The sequence below is a fragment of the Aethina tumida genome, chromosome 1 (assembly GCF_024364675.1).
Source record: "Aethina tumida isolate Nest 87 chromosome 1, icAetTumi1.1, whole genome shotgun sequence".
Classification (NCBI taxonomy): domain Eukaryota; kingdom Metazoa; phylum Arthropoda; class Insecta; order Coleoptera; family Nitidulidae; genus Aethina; species Aethina tumida.
The window spans coordinates 55,990,071-56,009,513 of NC_065435.1; the positions used below are offsets into that span (position 1 = coordinate 55,990,071).

At 33.3% G+C, this 19,443-nt stretch overlaps 2 protein-coding genes across 3 annotated transcripts in view; both read left to right on the plus strand.

Moving 5' to 3' along the window:
• LOC109601597 (uncharacterized) overlaps window positions 1-19,443 on the plus strand; it is a 113,483-nt gene that overhangs the window by 18,611 nt on the left and 75,429 nt on the right. The window contains exon 2 of the mRNA XM_049968348.1: window positions 16,429-16,482. The gene's annotated coding sequence lies outside the window, so the exon portion shown is untranslated. The remainder of the gene's footprint in view (window positions 1-16,428; window positions 16,483-19,443) is intronic.
• Window positions 2,512-5,500, plus strand: LOC109602656 (uncharacterized). Of its 2 annotated transcripts, XR_002191761.2 has the most exons (11): window positions 2,512-2,695; window positions 2,751-3,003; window positions 3,058-3,244; window positions 3,301-3,453; window positions 3,504-3,527; window positions 3,858-4,300; window positions 4,536-4,700; window positions 4,805-4,863; window positions 4,928-5,025; window positions 5,075-5,355; window positions 5,422-5,500. XR_002191761.2 is itself a non-coding variant. In XM_020019088.2 (8 exons), exons 1-8 carry the CDS (start codon window positions 2,693-2,695, stop codon window positions 4,837-4,839), a joined length of 1,263 nt encoding a protein of 420 aa, XP_019874647.1. In that variant the 5' UTR covers window positions 2,512-2,692; the 3' UTR covers window positions 4,840-4,909. The 2 variants fall into 2 exon arrangements, 1 of the variants encoding a protein (XP_019874647.1); XM_020019088.2 differs by lacking the exons at window positions 4,928-5,025; window positions 5,075-5,355; window positions 5,422-5,500 and having other exon boundaries at window positions 4,805-4,909.

A 19,443-nucleotide genomic window follows, 5' to 3' on the forward strand; every position in this document is an offset into this window, starting at 1 on the left:
GCGGACTCTTGGTTCTTTTGTATCTTTTTGCCAGGCAGCGTAGCTTCCTGAGAAATGTTGAATAGTTCCTTTACACCAAAATGAAATAGATCCATATTAGTGACTATAAGAGCCGTGACCCTTCATAAATCCTCAATTCTTTGAGTTCAGTTAATTTACAATTTCCCGGGTATCCAATTTGTGTCGAATGTCCGGAATCGGTCTAAAAAATCGTCGCACAATAAATTCAAATAAGCATATCAAACGAACGTTCGGCGGATACGTATTCGGCTCGGACCGTGTTCGCGATAGATTTAACCCAGTTAATAAAAGCCTGGGCCGTCCTGAAGCGACCTCGTATTACTTGCCATTATTCTGTGTTCATTGACTGTCTGAAATATCTTCGCAACGAAGGAGTCGGATTTTGGAAAAAAAATCGGCTATTTGTTAACTGACGTGTAATGCCCGGATTTATGGGGCGTCGTTTATTTATTTGCCGGATTTCGACTATGTGCGACGAACGGTGTAACGTATTTTGGTCCGGATGATTACTGGTTGGGCCGCAAGTTAAGTCCGAAGAATGGGAGTACTTTCAACGTGTTCACAGAGATAACGGTGACTGCGAATTGGTTGATTTTAAAGGTGCGCAGAGTTAAGAATGTATTATATTGACTCCAAGAATATTGTACTTACAGTAGTGGCCAAAACTATTTAATTTAACAAAATATATTAAAATATGGTGTGTAACTACTTGAATTGACTGGCTAATGGTAGCTACGAAAATGTTTATCTGAATTCGAAAAACTGACAATCCAGTCTTATCGTCAACTGAAATTAAAATGAACTTGGAGGAAAGACGAGTTGCTGAAATTAGTTGAAGAACTATGAGAAAATGGTTAGTGGATGGGAGTTAGATTGACTCCAGACCTACAAGAAAAACTCTAGTTTCTACAAAAGTCCAATTTTGACTTGCTTAAGACACACCACAGATCAGTAGGGACGAGAGTCTAAATGTAATTTACAAAAAAAAATGTATTAAACATTTCATAAGGACAAAATTAGACAAAATGTTTGTTATATCCATAGTGCCTAATCGAATGATACACAGTCTTTTCTGATGAATCTCTGTTTTGCTTAGACATGAATGATTGCTGTCAAAGGATCAGGAGATTCCTGAGATAAAAACGTAATCCACCATATTCTGTAGAATGGCACCTGAATTTACAGTAAAAATAATGATGTGAAAGACTGTATCTTGAGAAATTCTGTTGTCCTGACTTATCCTCAATTAACATGTGTGTGATGTGATAGAAAGAAGATCTCTTTGTCTTAGAAACAAATTAGCAACCTAATCTGCAGAATGTTAGAACGAGTAACTGGGTGTGTAAATTTGCGAAGTGGACCTACAAACTATGGATCAAATTGCGTAATTTTGTAATTTCTATAGAGCTTAATTTTTAATAAAATATTGTTTTAAGTTATCATTCTTTAACAGTAAATGAATTAAATACACTACTAGTTCTCTAAAGAATGAGAGAATTAGAGAAGCAGTTTATTTATCATTATTTTAAATCATAAATCTAACATGTGCAATTATGGTCAAACTTCCTCTATAGACTCATGAAGTTAGTGAGGTGAACATTATTATTACAAAAGCAAAAAGTGCCTTCTACAATAACACCTGTTCGTTATCTACAACACTGAGTCTGGTTTAAAGAATTTTGTTTCGTCGAATTAATTTTAAGGCAGAACACGGCACACTAGTTGTGGTATATTATGTGCGAAGGAGATCCCGAGAATAAATTACTGCTATGGTGTATTATTAAAGCATATTCATAATGGTTCCGGACGTGGAAATTTTAATTAAATAATACTTCAGATCGGCAGACTTAGTCGCTCAACCGTTATATATTAATTATTATACCTCGTCGTGTGAGTTTCAAACTTTTGGGCTTGCCCTAAAAACCTACAAGTTACTTGCCCAAGGAACAGCTTCATTTCGTGATTACCTCTTAGCTTTCCATGCACCCGAACATGCCTAAACAAAATGTATTTTCGAGTTTAATTTTGTAGTCGTGTGTACCTGTGAATGTTCATCCACTAAATTATCTACAAACTTAAGAACCGGATTCCAGGGATTGTGCACGTCGTGATTAAACACCCCGGATATTTTTAAAATTATCCCCTAGGAGATTTAGGCTTATTACTTTTTCATGTAAAAACCGAACGAGCCCAGTAATCACATGTAATAAGAAGCTTAGCCCCGCCGACCTGATGAAATCGAATTGTATTATACTTAGTTTAACGTCTTTTTTTATATAAATTTTAAATTGAGATGGGAATAGAAATTCCCGTAACGGCACTTTTTATAACGTTTATTAACTGAAAAGTTACTCAGCATTCTCTTATCATTTCGGATACTGCTAATAACGAACGGTGCACAAATCAATGACTACGGTGATCTGAATTTTTATGAGCCCTTACATTTTATGTAGTTTTCTATTTTAATGTCTTTTTCAAGGTTAACAAACATGTGCTAGTTAGTCCTTAAATTACCATTGTAACATCCATGTGAATGGATATATTGAATTTTTACATAAATGTCAAAGAATTGAGAAAAAGAAGACATGAGTGAGGTTAAAAATTTGTCATTTGTCAACGTAATGCTCTGAACGTTTCTTCGTGTATTTTTGTTTTGTTATTTTTTTCTATTATGGTGAGTATTTTTGTATATTTGAATGTTTCATCACCTATTACTGCATAATTTTTAGTATTCGAAGTCGGGTCCAGTGAAATTCCTCCGTTCGTTAGGAGACACGCGGGAAAGATCATCATTATTAATAGGTGATGTACCTCAACCGTATGTATATTGCAGAAATACATTAACCAAGGCCAAGAATAAAAGTCATCACGGCTACATAGATATTTCTAAAGATTTAACTAAATTTTGTACCGGTAGTACTTATAGTGGCCAATGGAACGCACTAGGCTTTTCGGGATTTGGAACGTATACTTATCCATGCGGTACCGTCATATTCTTTTGAAACTATGCATAACGTAATAAAATATAATTTAAAGGTACCATTTATGAAGGAAATTTTAAACTGGGATTGTTTCATGGTCGCGGTAAAATTAGTTTTTGTGATGGAAAAGCAATTATAGCACTATTTCACAAAGGGAACATTGTACGAGAAATAGCCGTAGAAGTTTTTGGAAAGATCGTACACAGAGAGAATTTTAAATATTGTCAGATGCCCGATAGAAGGTACCGATACATTTGATATTTGTAAATAAAATATGTTAATATTATTTAACCATCAGATATTTCCGTCAACACTTCGAAGAACTGCAGCCCGTTGGAAAAGAAAATCTCACGAAAGATGAGACTCCACGATACTTACCACCAAACAATTATGATATAGGCAATGGTGTGTTTAATGCAGACCAAAATATTATTTTCCAAGATGCCGATCCGTAAGTTAACATAAACAAATTTTGGCCAATTTAAAAATATTTATTTTCAGATGCAGCAACATTAAAAGAGCAAGGTTTTGTGACGTTACGATATATACATACTACATAAGTATAGAGCACGGTTTTAGTTTTAGTGCAGTAATCATTTTTTTGCCCTTGCTTAATATCAAAGTGTTTACACAAACTATAGATCTATTTGTTTCGAAACATTTCAATTAGCTCAAATACCATTTATATCAGTCGTGAAACTACACGTGAGTTAGACAAATTGTGGGTGGCCAGTAAAGTTGTTTATATTGGCAGACAACTTCGCATATAGAGAAACTTTACAAGTTTAAGTGCTTTATTCTTACTTGCAATTCGGTATAAGTTTATTATAACGTATACAAAAACCAACTTTTTAGACTTCCTGAATTCGAGGAGGTGGAGAAAATTAAAAAGGAATTCAGGAGTGGAAACGACTACAATGTGGGGTATATTCCACATTTCTACGAAAAATGGTTTTCGGGCCAAGCTGTAGAAAGGCTTTTCCTGGAGCCGATGTCAGAGGTCGAAACCCCAAATCCGCCTTCGCCCGCAAGTATCAGTAGCAGCAGCGACACGACACCAGAACCACAACCATCCGCGGACTCTTATGCAAATTACTACGTGGATTCGACGTACAGAGTGTTGGGCGGCATTGAGTCGTTGCTAATGAATCCAGATATTTGCGGTTCTCCGGACAGTCTTAGTTTAACTTCTGTGTCGGAGACGGACTCTGCCAGTTCTGGATTCAAAGATAAACGAATAACTCATACACTACCGCCTTCATATGACGTAGATATAGACGATATAACATATGTGGAAGGTAGAGCAAAAGTCAAAAAAAAAAAACGTGAATTCTAGTGAGAAGCACCATGGAGTATTTAGAAGGAACAATTGAGATGCATACATATGTACAAAATTGTGGTACGATCTATTTTCGTTACGTGCAATGGTATATCTAGTTCTCCCATTCTAAACATTCCATGGTATATCTAATTTTCATTTGAATTCCCGGTTAGTATTGTTTGCCTTAAATTTCCTGTACATTTTTCATACAGACTATAAAGAGATAAATGAAGTCGCAGCTAAAAATATCAAATCTAATGAAGAAGGAAATGAACCACATAGCAGCGATATGGACGAAAATTCTTCCTTTTTAGACGACAATGAAGAATCTCAATTCACGTTAGATAAGGATGTTGACTATGACTATTATTTGTCCGGTAAGAATATTAATGAAAATGTTTGGCTCAACAATGGACTTACTTTTTGCTTAAATTTGATTTGATTTAATAATTTTTAATTTATATTGTTTTAATATTTTTAGATGATTATGATGCTGACGACTCTGTGTCGCTGTAGCCGGGTTACAAATTATCGCTAGTAGTAAGGAAGAAAGTGTAAATTCCATAAATAAAAATATTAAATGAAATCTTTTGTTTTTTATTAGTTGTCAAAATATAAATTTATAAAATGTCACAAAGCAAAGATTCCGGTAAAAGTTCGCAAGGCTTAAAAACTACAGATGACACCCAAGAAGACAAAAAGGTAATAAATACACAGGCTCACAATAAGTTTAAGTAAAAACACATTGCAGCAAGAAACCGACGATGCTCATATAACGGTGTATGCCAAGAAAAAGCCACAGCTGAACCAACCAGGAAATTATGTAAAAATTAATTGCGGTTCATGCACGAAACTGATACATTTCGACGAAGAATCTTCTATATCTTCATGTGATTCGGATGTAGATTACACTCTGCTAGATTGTACCGATTCTCAAAACGAAATGAGTCAGCAATCAACATTGGCTTCTGGGGAGGGCGCAACGAAAAAAGACGACAGTCACACGGCAAGTTCCAGCAAGGATAAACCAAAGTGAGAGACAACGTGTGACATAATTTTTGATCACACAATACTCACAAGATAACATCATTTATTTAGGTTCAACATCCGGGATTGAGTAACGAAGTAAAACGAAATGTTGTAACGTATCATGACAATAAATGTTACAAATATTTTATTAATTTTTATTCATTTCGCAAAATTCATTCGGAAACCGCCGTACTTAAACGAAACCGCACCTTTGCCGGATCCATCCAATATTTATAGAATTCGTAATGAGCTCCTTTTACGATAGCAAAGCAAACCGCAACTTAAAGGTCCCTCAGTTGCAGCCGATTCGAAAATGATTGCTAAATTCGCCGGAAGAACGTGTTCAGACATCTAAGCCAGATTAAGGTCCGTGATTCGAGATTAACTCCCTGGAACAGGCGAAATTACAAAAACACTCCCACACTCCGACGCTTTGAGTCCCACTCCAAGATTGATGACGTTAATTTTTCAATATAGAATAGACGAATACATCGCCTCGTATTTTTCTACCACTAGTTATTAAATGTCATAGTTAAAAGGGGCAGATCGTTCTTTAGTTTTTATTTCACGGCGTTTGTGGAACACCACGTTTGAAATATGGGTCAGCGTTTAACTGAATCTGGTCGGTTTTTTCGTTCTGTAATTTATTGGTTCCAATTCCACTTTAATTTTATAAAGAATTTCTGGTTTGCGGGCCAATAAATGCGACATTTATAATGGTCTATGGCTTGTACTTGAAAAATATGTGGTCAAAGAAACTGCAAAAATATATTGGCATTGTTAGCGTTATATTTCAAGCACTCTACGGTAGGATAGTCCTCTGTGTTTGTGGCCAAAATTAATTTGTAATCTGGAGTCTTGTTTTTTTTTCTTTTAAATTTGCTTTATTGAAGTCAAAGGACTCATAGTCTAAATAATAAAACCTAGCATGTATTGTGTAAATTATGCAATGCGCAATTTTTAATCTAGTTATAGTATTTTAAGATTGTATCTAACATGTATCTAACATACGTCATAATTACTATATCGGTGTCTTAAGTCACATTAATGTGCAGAATTAGTAGTTTTACTTGAATATTATTTTTTATTTGTTTTACAAGAAAATTTATATAAAATATATAAATATATATTAATATTCATTTTAGATATGGAAGACAACATATCAATAGTGAATAAGATTTTGACTTTTAATAGCTGAAATAAGTTATGTCATTTAAATTAAAAAAAAATATGTGCAAAAATACTAATTACCTTGTTTAATATTTTGGAACACTATTAATGGCTCCTTAAATCTATAGAAGGTAAAGGCTGGAATAAATTCGCTATCGGGAAACTGAATAATGTGTGAATGTCTTTACCCACCTTTTTCAAGTAATATGTAAAATACAGCGGATTTTTTATTTTCTTATTTTTTTCAAATACATCTATATGACGTAAGATCTCTCATTAGAAAAGACAGACAGACGAATCCAGCCTTATGTCTGATTATATTTAATATTTTTCTAAAAGTTGAAGGTTGTGTTAAATTTACTTTTTATTTTAATAATTGCTCAAAATTTACTTGTGAGCAACATCCTAATTTGTGATAGGTTCCATCCCTTACATTAGTTAACATTTTCGGTGTTCTTCTAATTTCAACTTTTATTTTTTCCTTTAGCTCATCAGTTTTACCTGGTCTGTAAATATAAACCTTACATTTGGAATGTCCTTATAAAAAAATCCAGAGGCATAAGATCTGAATACTGTGCTGGCTACTCGATGACATTGTATCATCCTATCCTCTGTAGAAAATTCTGCCCAGGAATTGGCAAACAATAACAACGTAGCGCTCGATTATGTTAAAGCCTTAGTTGTTGGTCAAATCATGGTACAAGGGATTTGGGAATATGTGACATGGAATTGGCAAAAGTTCGTACAGAAGAAAATAAAGGTATCTCGCTCTAGTAAGATTGTCATCAAAGAAAAATGGTCCTACAACACGATATTGTGTTATACCGGCTCATACATTAGTTTTGTGAGAGCTCCGAGTATGAATTTCTCTCATCCAATGATCCACTTCAATCCATTTACCTTTCGATTTCATGTAGAAGTGGTATCACCTGTGAAAAGTATGTAGTGTTAGTATAAACGTTTTTGATCTAAAATTCAACTCGTTGATCTGGGCCACCTTAACTCAAGAACAGCTTGCGTTTTATGTGGATACTTATTCTCATAATACATAATACTTGTTGTTAAGATCATATCCACGGGTTAATTGACTGACAAAAGTAACTGGATGTTCATCCACAACAACAAATTTAATTTCGTGTCATCATCAATATTAGCCCTTTGTTACGATATATTTCTAACATTGCCCATCTCTTAACATCATGCATCTATTTTAATAATGGTACCTTAATTTATTGGCATCAAGTCTGGTTGAATTTTTCGGACCTGATGAACAGCCTTACACTGAATTTGAGCTCTATCACCATATCCAAGCAACACCAAAAGTTCAATCCCAATCGGCATTGTGACTTCCATAAACATTCTAGAGAAGTTACATTGTCACATTAGACTTCCCAGGCAATGCCTATAAACATCCCAGCGAACGCCAAATGTATTATCAAAAGAAGTAACAGTGTAAATTGGGAATTACCAGGGAAGTTTTTTCTTCAATATATTTTTCAAATAATTGAATATTTTTCACTGTTTTCAGTAGGAACTTTTGGTTAAGCTATATATCCACTTTTGATAATATATTATCAATTTTTCCCTCTATTGTAGCACCCATATATAATAATAAAAATTGTGAAAGTATAATTGATTAATTTTATTTGAATATACTTTCTTACCACGTACAAAACTTTTGTCTCACACTAAAAAATATTTTATTAGAAAAATATTTCAAATATAAATATGTATAAAGGTATCCATGTTTGGTTCCATTTTCTGTCAACTCTTTATTTGAATGTCAGTAAAGATTATCAGCTTGCACACTTCATTTTCAAATGGTCTAATTTGGTTACATATTCTTCTACACTGCTGACTTTTTGACATTTTGCATTTTGTCTAAATATGAAAAAAATTTCTATATCAAACATGGAACATCAAACCTGGAACTCTAGTAAAAAACTAAAAACAAAACATTGAAACACTAGAATAAAAGAGATAAGAATAAATTAGTTTATTCTAACTAGAACGAATAAATATGAATCACGTAACCAATTATAATAAATAATAAAAAATAAACAAACTAGAACACTAACAAAAAACTAAAAACAAAACGTTGTTAACACAAAAAGAAATAAGAATAAACTAGAAAGAATAAATATGAATATACGTACCAGAATAACGGATGGTTAACCTTACAAAAGTAGAATCACAGGCTCACGTTTTCTAAGCGTCCAGGTAAAACTGATCCTATAGATTGAATTTAAATAATCAGCTATGTTAAGAGTTTAACAAAAAGTTAGCATCATTGTCAACTGAAATTCTGTATAAAAGATCTTCCCTACAACTTCCCTGGGAAGTAACATACATAGGAATTCCCGTTAAGGTGATCCTAGAGAATTTGTAGAGGAACTCCCGACTTCCCGGGAGTCACAATTCCGGATGGGATTTTTTCCCATTCACTTCAATAAGACATTTTTGTGTGCACCAAAAATTCTTTCTCTGAATACGACATCCAAAGTAACTTCCTAACTATATTTGTTAAAAAATACTAGTAAAAAGTAGCATTCAGTTGTGGGAAAAATTGCATGAATTTCTTTTTGTGGGAACTTCTAAAAAGTACATTCAAACACCATACAACATTAATAACTTGAATGAAAGAATAATGTTAAATAACCCTTAATTAAATATGATGGATTCGTATTTCCGTCACCTCTCTAATGAAGAATTAAACACCATATTGTTGCATTTGAAAAAAAAAGTGGTCTCCACCGTCCAAAGATTCAAACGTTGACGAGAATTATTAAGTTCCTGATACCAAATTTATTCCAGTGAAGAGTCCCCACCCCGTGTATTTGATATCGCAGTATTACAGTATTTATACGCACATCACATACATGCGAAATATTTCATGCCGGCTGGATAAATTACCATAATAACGATGTTTGATTTGAAAACATACACTCCATGAAATCGCATATTAGTAGTTGGTCATAAATATATGCATGAAATAATGTTAACAAAATTGCACTATTTTGAATTCGCAGATTCAATATTGTTTTTAATAACATCAACACTGTACATTATCAATATTTCACTTCTTCACTGACAATTCGTATAACGATTTTATCTAGCGTGGTTTCAGTGTACTGAACGGATCACATACGTTCGCTCATTTTCAGCATGATCTAATTCACGTTTCTCGGTCAGTAAACAGCCACAAACTAAATGTTTGTTTTGGTCACATGAAAGTCATTATTTATCAAACGAGAACAGCACACAATTTATATTCGCCAGTACTAATTTCGGCTTTAATTTGCCGAGTGCTCCGTTATCCATTAATATACTAGTTTTTAATCCGGTTTCAGCGTTTTCATCATTGAGTGAGTAATCGGTGAGCTTTCAATTATTTTATTTCACCTTATACAAATGGAATGAAATAATAATAAAAAAAGGGAACAACATTATATGGTCAGAAAACGCAACGGTTGTGATCACTAATCGTCTAACATCCTGGGGGTTAACCTAGTTGAAAAAGGTCGCAGCCCCCAGGACATCGGGGTTCTGTTTACGAAACTCGGTCGTTCCATATTGTTTGCCGTGTTCATTCCGACAAGCTAACAGTAAACAAAAACACCAGACCCCGATATTTATGGCCGTTCAAATACAATAAACGACTGGTCGACGTTCGTGCTGTATAAACATAATTATTTTCCAAACGGGAATAAGGAAATCTCGATATTTGTTCAAACTGTTACGTATGCACAGCTTATTAAATCGTGGATCCATATTGTGATGAATGTGACAGTGTATTGATTTTAATTACGATGAAATACATTTCTGGTAATTTTTTAGGGTTGTAGCTTTATTCATTCAATATTTTTTTTGGAATTTTATATATATTTGCCATAGGTAAAAAATTTTAAATTAAATAATATTAAATTAACGTAATTAAATTTAATATTTATACAGTGGTGGCCAGAGAAATAGCTCACATTACTATTTAATGTTAATTAGGTAATGTACACCTCTAATTAAATGCAATCTAAATATTTTATATTTAATTTAAAATTATTACACCATATTCATTCTACAATTATACATTTTGCGTCGAAATCAAAATAATTTTTACTTTAATTAAATCTTATATAATGTAAGTGATCCCAGAAATAGCACACATTTAAAAATATATGTATCAAATAATTTATACTGAACTTGTTGTTAATTGTTAATATTGTGTTCGTTATAAACGCTGGTAAAAGACGAGACATAGATTCAACGAGATATCCGTAACAGTCGTTTGAAATTAAATTCCACGATTCTCAATTAATAACCACAATTCATGTAACTTTTATCGATTTTTGTAATTCCATCGAGACTTCATCTCGTCATAAGTTTTCAATTGAATTTAAATCAGGATTTTAGACTGGTCAGTCGAGAACTTCAACGAAATTATTTTTAATAAATTTTGAACAGCTTTGGACGTATTCTTAGGATCAATATCATGCATAAAAGTTCACGTAACTGGCAAATCTATCTATTATGATGTACATAAAACAGTCAGTGTTACCAATAATTTTATGTAATGGTACCATACAATACCAAGAAAAGGAACCTCAAACCATAACTTTTATTCCATCGTGTTTCAGAGTTTTTGTAGTGTATGTAGGGTTTAAACTTTTATTTGGAGGAACGACAAACATATTGTTTACCAGCTGATCTTATTCTGTTAACTTGGATTCATTACTGCAAAGTACTCTTTGCCAAAATTATAATTAATATACTACGTGCAAAAGAACGCGTCAGTGTCAGAAGCTAATAATGGGTCGAACCTCCTCTTTGATTAAAACACTCATTGCCGCGTCGTGACATCGATTTAATGAGATTATCGATATTCTCTTGTAGTATCTCATCCTAGGCGAACTAAATTTGAGGGGGGTCCGTGGAGGGCGTCCCATCATATCCCACACATGTTCGATTGGGGAATGTTCTGGAGATTTTGGTGGCCAAGGCAGTAAATTCACATGGGAGAGTTTAATGTATTCCTGGCAATATGTGGACGGGCATTATCTTGCTGAAAAATTAGTTCAAAATTTTTTCTTATATAGGGAAAAAGATAAGGCCAGATTCCATTCCTCATCCCACTCTTGACGTTTCATCCACCAGTCACTACGATGGCGTCTATGATTTGACGTTAGAGCTAAAATAAAAAAAGGGCGATGGCGTAGGCCAAAAGACCTTATACGGAGGTAAACAGATCGAATGCCAATTGGCCTACCTTCATCAAAAAATACATCAGCAATCATCTGTGTTGAACTCATCATGTCCCTTAGGGCCAATTATCTATGAAGATGGTCTTGTGGCTCTATGGTACCTCTGGGTCTTTCGAAACCTCTTGTTCTACCTCTTCTACCCTCTTCACTCCATGACTGACAACATCGCATCACCATACTCACATTCTTTTTAAAACGCCGCGCTATTTCTCTAAACGAAATTCCTGCTGCCTGCAGGTCATTCATCATTTCATTATTATTTCATCTTCGTATTACTGAATAAAACAAATTGTGACAAAAACTAAATACACGTTTGTTTACGATACCTTAAACAAATGAAGAAAAAACCGACAATACGTTTTTCGATTGACTTCAAATTAGTGTCAACAATATTTGTACCTTAATGTTTCATGCCCATTATTATTGCCCATTTCTCTACAGTGCGATATTTCTTTCTTCCCCATTGAAAGTGACTTATTCAATTATGATTTCAATTTAATAAAATAATAATATAAATCCTACAAAAAATAAATTCTCAATATTAAGAGTAGTGTCAGAAAACGTAAATATATATGAGTGTGCTATTTCTTTGGCCACCAATGTATGGTTTTTAAGGAATTATTTTTTTTAAAATTGTTTCAGAATAAATTTATGCCGCATAATTTAAATTACAAATTAAACGGAAATCATTACTTTTTATTAGATAAAACTGAAGTGATCATTTATGTGTAAAATATCCCTTAAAAACTAATGAATTTAATTTCGTCTGCACGATTCAAATCAGTTTATTATCCGTCGAACGCTGATATAGCTTGAAAAGGAGAAATCGAGAAACACTTTTTTCATCCGAAAGACGAATATTCAATGGAAATAAGCAATTTCTCGTTAATAAAAGTTATGCCAGACGCATTCGTAGGCTTTTTGAAATTTCGTCATCCCAATACCTATCAGAAATAAAGCAAAAATGTATTAAGCCCCGGCATCGAGACGTCTTTTCCATTCAACATATTATTAGGTCCAATTTGTATGTATAGCGTCCTTCCCTATTGGAATTCAAAAGAGATAAAAGAAAATAAATTCCAATTGTTTTCCTTTGTACCTTTTTCATTTCGATTTCATTTGTTCAACAATAATCCTTCTAATGTTTAAAGTTGTGCCCTTTGAATATCAATTGTAAATAACAATAAGACTTTCAAAGCTACACTTTCCTGAAAGCACAAAGGAGAATATCGATACACATCAAAATCGACAAATTGTAGAATTTTTATTAGGCTATCGAAGAGAACAAAAAAAACTGCAACTGAAGAACATTTCAAACGACACCTTAATATTCTTTTGGGCAAATTCATAAATGTGAACCAGAGCAGAGATAAATTGGCGGTATCTATTTTTAAATATCATGAATAATGGATGAATCATGAATGAATGGAGACTGTGGTTAAGAAAGAGGTTTTTCTGTTTTTTTTTTATTTTTATTTACATCTTCCACGGAGAGATACATAAATCAAAGTTTAAAGCAAAGCAAAGGCAAGGTCAAAATAGAGCCTTTTTGCAACAAAATAACTTCGTCGTTTACATTTTAATCGCGGCCTAATTTAATACAAATTAAAAATAGGAAATAATTTTAATGCAAGTAAGGACACAGATCATTCTTCTAATTAAAAATAATATGAATTTACTTCTAGAAGAAATATAAATATGATTATATAAAGTCATCTATAATCTTGCTACTGATGAAAAGTCGCAGATAATCTTAAAACTAATATCGAAGTCCTCGAATAAAGCCTGATAAAGCTTCATCATAAAGCTGAACGTCTTTTGTACACATACTCATTCGATTAGCTAAAATATATTTTAAATTGTTATTTTTAAAATGTGAATCATATTAAGTCTAATAAAACCATTAAATATAAAACATTCTAAATAAATTCCATGCTTTGGTTTAGTCTAATTTTGGTTGTTAGATTATGTTATTGTTATTATTTATTTTTGCTTCCGATTCAAAATTTGCATTTCCGTTCATAACTTGTCCGATAAAATAATCATTGCAGGTTTCAATATAATATTTATTTTAATTCTCACTGTTTTCATCCAATTTGAATATATAAATGTTTAAATAATAAAACCAAATGAGTTTCTAATTAAAAAACCGGTGCTTAAAATTGCTAACAACAATTTTTGGGATACATTGATTAAAAAGTAATCTACCAAAATTATTCTACATGAAAACTGTATTTTAATGAAATTTCTATTAAAATTATAATTAAAATAATCTGATATTAAAACCATTATCAACAGATTTCAATCCCGTTTACAATTTCATACTTTTAATATGTACCAAATTTCACCTAAATTTTTATTTTTAATGTAAATAATAAAAAATAATTTTTATAACAAATAAATAGCAAATTTATCAAAGAAGTTTTCTGAAATGAAACTGACTAAAATAATCTCATTCTTATCCAATATAAAATATTTAAATAATAAAATAAAATGATTTTCTAATTAAAAAGGTGTTTAAAATTGTTAACAACGGATTTTTGAGACAAATTAATTAAAAAGTAATCACCAAAATTACTCCCTATGTTTTTTAATGAAATTTCGATTAAAATTATAATTAAAATAATCATAATCTAATAATTTAAATAATAAAAGATTATTTTTTGTAATATATAAATTGCAAATTTATCAAACAAGTTTACCAACTAAAATATTTCTCTTAATATTTTTAAAGAGTCGCCTTAAATTAATAATGAGAGATAATAGTAATATTTTACTAAGAAAAAGTGGAAAGACAATTTCCAGTAATCGGAATTATTAAGTGAGAAACTTTTATAATTAGTGTAGAAACTTTTAAGGGGAACTTAAAACTTTAAAATCTTTATATAATTCCAAATTAAATTCATTAGTGTCAGGTGAAGGTCAAAATTATGTGTAGACAGAACAATATTTTTTGTTAAAATAAGCACCAATTTCACGTGTGTCCATTCGTAAAAGATTTAACAGAACATCCTCTAATATTCAGAAACTCAATGTCTATTCAGATCCAGTTATTGCCCGATGTACGTTATACTTTCAATGAGTAAATAAAACGCCCATTATCGTAACCGTGGATCGTCCGAGTTTAGCTCTATCGTAACCAAAACCGTTTGTTTTTACTGTCTTTTGACTTCAAGAACGTCCCAGAAACCAAGAACGTAACATTTGCTTCGTCGAAGCTCGATTACAGCGCAAACCATGGACAAAATAATAAAGTTTTAAACCGCTAAACTAATTTTAAACTAGGTTAAATAGTTTCGTAACAACAAACTTGCGAGGGACGTTATGTCACACATGTGTGTAGGAATTTTGATAAAAATATGAATGTATTCAGGAATTTTAAATTTATACATTATACTATTCCGCGTAGGAACAAGGTGAAGAGGGAAAGTCAATAAACAAAAGGACATCTTGTATTCTTTCGAAATAATTCGGAAACAAACACCGAGACAAGAGTGAGAACGGAGTGAAAAATCGTCGGAAACTTTTCCGTGCATACTTGTACACGTATTTATTGCTACAAGAAAAATGAGGGCCGCTCACTTCTATCGTCTTGAACATCTGTAGGAGTCACGTTGATTTCAAACGGGATAAAATATGAAGATAATAAAACAATAGGACGGAAAACGCGAAAGTTGTTGAAGTTGTCTAGCCCGAAGTTCTCGGGGAATAGAAATTTCCGTGATGGATGTTTGATAGTTTGGCGCCGACACCATCTTGTTTAACACTAATGCATCCGTGTCGAGTTTCGCAACTTTTTAAATCGCTCATTGGGAATTCCCATGCAATAACCGATGAAATCGGATTTGTCCATTTTTCCAAACGAATTTATGGACGCGCACATGTCTTTGTAAATGTGAGACAACGCGGGCCTAAAAGAATTCCGAGTGATACGTGTTACATTGTCAAACGTAAGTTATCCTCAAAGAGTGTATAAAATATTCTCTTAGATCTTGTTTAGGCCTTTTATCGCGAAGTGACAGAATTACGGTAACGGAATTATTTTAGCGAAAATGCTGCGAGGATTAAAATTCTGGGTTGCGTTGAATAAATAACGGAGATGAGATGAGAGGAATAGCTCTTCACTGTATACTTTTGTCATGTTTATTTCGATGTACAATATTAATTTAGATGAGAATTCTGTTTAGTCTGTTTTAAAAAAATGGATTCGAATTAATATATAATTATAACGCTAGTACGTAATTAAGTTAATCATCCATTTGTGTTGAGTCCCATATAATCTTCTAATAGCTTCGACCGAACAGTGTGCGATTAACTGATAAATAATTCATTGGATAATAAAAGGACCTTTTCTTATACTTATCCTCGGTCCTTTCTATGTCAAATCACCTTTCCGATAGGTTTTTATACGGCCATATATATTTTTCCCATTATTACACTCCGTATTGTGATGTTGATAACAAACATATTTACGTTTGATCCCGCGTGAATCGCGTCCCTAGATGGCACTATTGTTACCCTCTCTTATTACCTTCATATAGGCCAGACAATAAAACATCCGTTTTGTGAAAAATAAATGACTTCTAATAACCACCTCCTCTTTCCGTTTCCACGACTTTTTCTTTCAACCATTCTGTTATTCTTGTTCTAGGGCACACATGTGAGTGGTGGCAGCAAACGTATTCTTCGCTAACAAGGAAAATAGGTGAGTTTGTTATTGTTTGTCTACCTTACGTGCGCAGCTACGGGATATTTCTATCAAATTTAATTGGAAATGTGTTTTCGCCGTGAAGTAATTGGATCCGTTGATTGGAAATCGATTGGGAAAAACGCACAGTAATAAAATTTTAATTCGTCCCGGCCAAACGGCACTGAAACAATTCTACAAGCTTTGAAGATTTCCCATATTAAGCAGATTATAATCTCCAGTCCGGAAACTGGAAATCTATCGGGATTCGGGGTGACAGTGGAATATGGTGCTTATCGATGGTTGGAAAGTCCGTAAAAGGGGCCAATAGGAACTTGTTATGGCGTCTTAGAGTGGCTGATGCATCTCGGAAACTTGCTGACAGGACATTTAAATTCCCGAAGTGAATTATTTTTAGATAACGATCCTCCGGTAATGAGCATCTTTATTTCGTAATCTGACGTGGGATCGTAATTGTTTCTGGCTTAACCGTTCTTACTTTTTATCCTTTCTAAATTCGTATTATCTAATAAAACCAACAGTTAAAAATAAACTCAGGTTCAGAAGTTAGGTACATTTAAAAAAGTACTATTTTATCTTTTAGAATTTTTTAATTAAAAATAACTTAAATTTATTTATCAGCAATATTTATTTTTGGTCAAATTTATACGTACATAAAGTTTGGTGCTTTATGTTCTCCATGGACATCAATAACTGCTTGACACCTCCTTTGGAAGCCTTCTTGGGATATATTGACCCACGGCAGAGAAATTTTAGTTTGAAACTTTGGTAGATATTTAGGGCGGGGTTGGCTGATCGAAAGCCATCGCTTTATATAATCCTATGTATGCTCGATAGGATTTAGGTCAGGCGACCTCGGGGGAAGTTATAAGGTTTCAGTATCCAGCATTTCAGGCCTTCAAGCACAATTCCTGAGCCATGCGGACGAACATTGTCATCCACAAAATTCTCACTGATAGCATATTGAAAATTCCATCTTTTACCATAATAGAATTCTCTGAGTAAAATTCATGAACGCTTCGTCGATTTCGTGAAACATATTGTCCGGACTAGCTGCAAATTCGTCGAACATCACTGTAAACCTAATTCTACTTTTATCTGTGAAAATAACAGATTCTTCTCCCCAGCGAATACGGGATCTTGTCCATTCCAATTGTTGTTGTTTATGGTCGTCAATCAAATGCAATCGTAATAATAGTCTTCACGAACAAAAACCTGCAGTTACCAAGCATCTCCGTACCGTAATTGGAGCGATACATACTCCTGCCATTCTGGAGGCTATTGTAGGGTCCCTACCGACTCTCAATGGCAAATATCGGTCTACATTTTTTGTCCTTGGTCTACCATTCCTTGGTAGAACCAGTTTGATAAAATAGAGTACACAAGAAAGAAATATCATTTGTACAACATTAAATCCAGTTGTAAATTTGATTTGATTGACCCCAGATTCCAATATTACTCTACTCCTCTCAAATAAAACCATTTACGTCTAGGCATAATTATTCGAATAAATTTCCACAAATAATCGTGCAAACACTGATGTAATCAATTATAAACTAAATGTACACTGTACTGACCTCTTTAAAAACAATACACCTTTGTGTCTTATATCATAAAAATTAGTAAAATAATCACGGCCTATACAGAAAGTTCCAAGAAATTAGTGCACCATCTATAATTTTACAAATAAATTTTTCTATTTAAGTTTGTGAATTACTATAACAGGTTAAACTATCGTCGTAGCGTGTCTTTTTGTTGACTCCCATTATTATCGCCATTTTCTTTTTAATTAAGTTGTCAATATGTAATGGCAATCTAGAAATTTAACTTGCGATGAGTGTGCCCAAACGGTTGTTTTCGTGGAAGAAGGTTGGAGTTACCGGAGCCGCAAGTTTGGTGCATCCCATACATCAATTTCTCATCTGTTACAACGGTACATGGAGCCTGGTGACCATATTAGGAGACCAGGTCAGGGTAAAAATCGTACCACAAAACTGCTCAAGATAGTTTTTTGAGACTTTTAACTTTGAGACAACGGTTTGTGACTACAAGGAGTTTACAGTTTCCGTTACAAAACGTAGAAGGGGTTCGAATAAGTATTGAAAGTATTCTACAATGACTTAGGGAAGATAATTTGCAAACCTATGTTCCTGTTCGAGTCCTGACCTTAATCGAGGATCATCGCAGAGCCCGACTAAATTTACTAGAGAGCACGTCAATTGGATAGAAGCGTATTAGGGACGAGTTCTGTTTACAGCTCAATCTAGATGCTATAGACGCGTTCGTGTGTTTCAACGACAAAACGAAAGATATGCTCAATGCAACTTCGTAAATACCACCTTATTTGGTGGGAGCTCAATTATGGTGTGGGGAGACATTTCTTTAACAGCACATACCCACTTGGTGGTGATAAATAATGGGAACTTTAATGCTGAGCATTACATTTTGGACAATACTCGTGCCATATACCTATATACCTTTATGGAACGAAATTGTTTACTAATGCAGGATAATGGGCAACCACATATAGCCCATGTTGTCCGAAATTACCTTGTTGGCGTTGGAATTAATGCTATGGCTAGATCAGCTCGCAGTCCAACCTTAACCCAATATCTGGAACATTCTTGGGAGACGTTTAAGAAACCATCATAACCGTCCGAATATCTTAGAGGACAGAACCAGCTCCACAAGGCATCTTCTACTCAAATTAGGGAGAATTTGGACCAAAATAAAATTCGAACCCAGATTTTGAGTATGAATTTAAGATGTGAGGCTCTCATTCGTGGTACAGGTAGAAATGCCCCACATTAAGTTCAATTTTTTTTATAAACATCAAATTTTGTTAATTTTTTAGAAAAACAATATTTGGTGCTTTGATTTCTTGGAACAATGTAGTTTAATATCCCGAACTTTTGAACATGAGTTTATATTTTATTTCACACCCACACGAATCGATTT

What these genes read in the sequence shown, in the direction of transcription:
- LOC109602656 (XM_020019088.2), top strand. An exon ending in AGCAACATTAAAAGAGCAAG is followed by an intron (nt 3,528 to 3,857) that starts GTTTTGTGACGT and finishes CCAACTTTTTAG; the next exon opens with ACTTCCTGAATTCGAGGAGG. An exon ending in CTATGACTATTATTTGTCCG is followed by an intron (nt 4,701 to 4,804) that starts GTAAGAATATTA and finishes TAATATTTTTAG; the next exon opens with ATGATTATGATGCTGACGAC.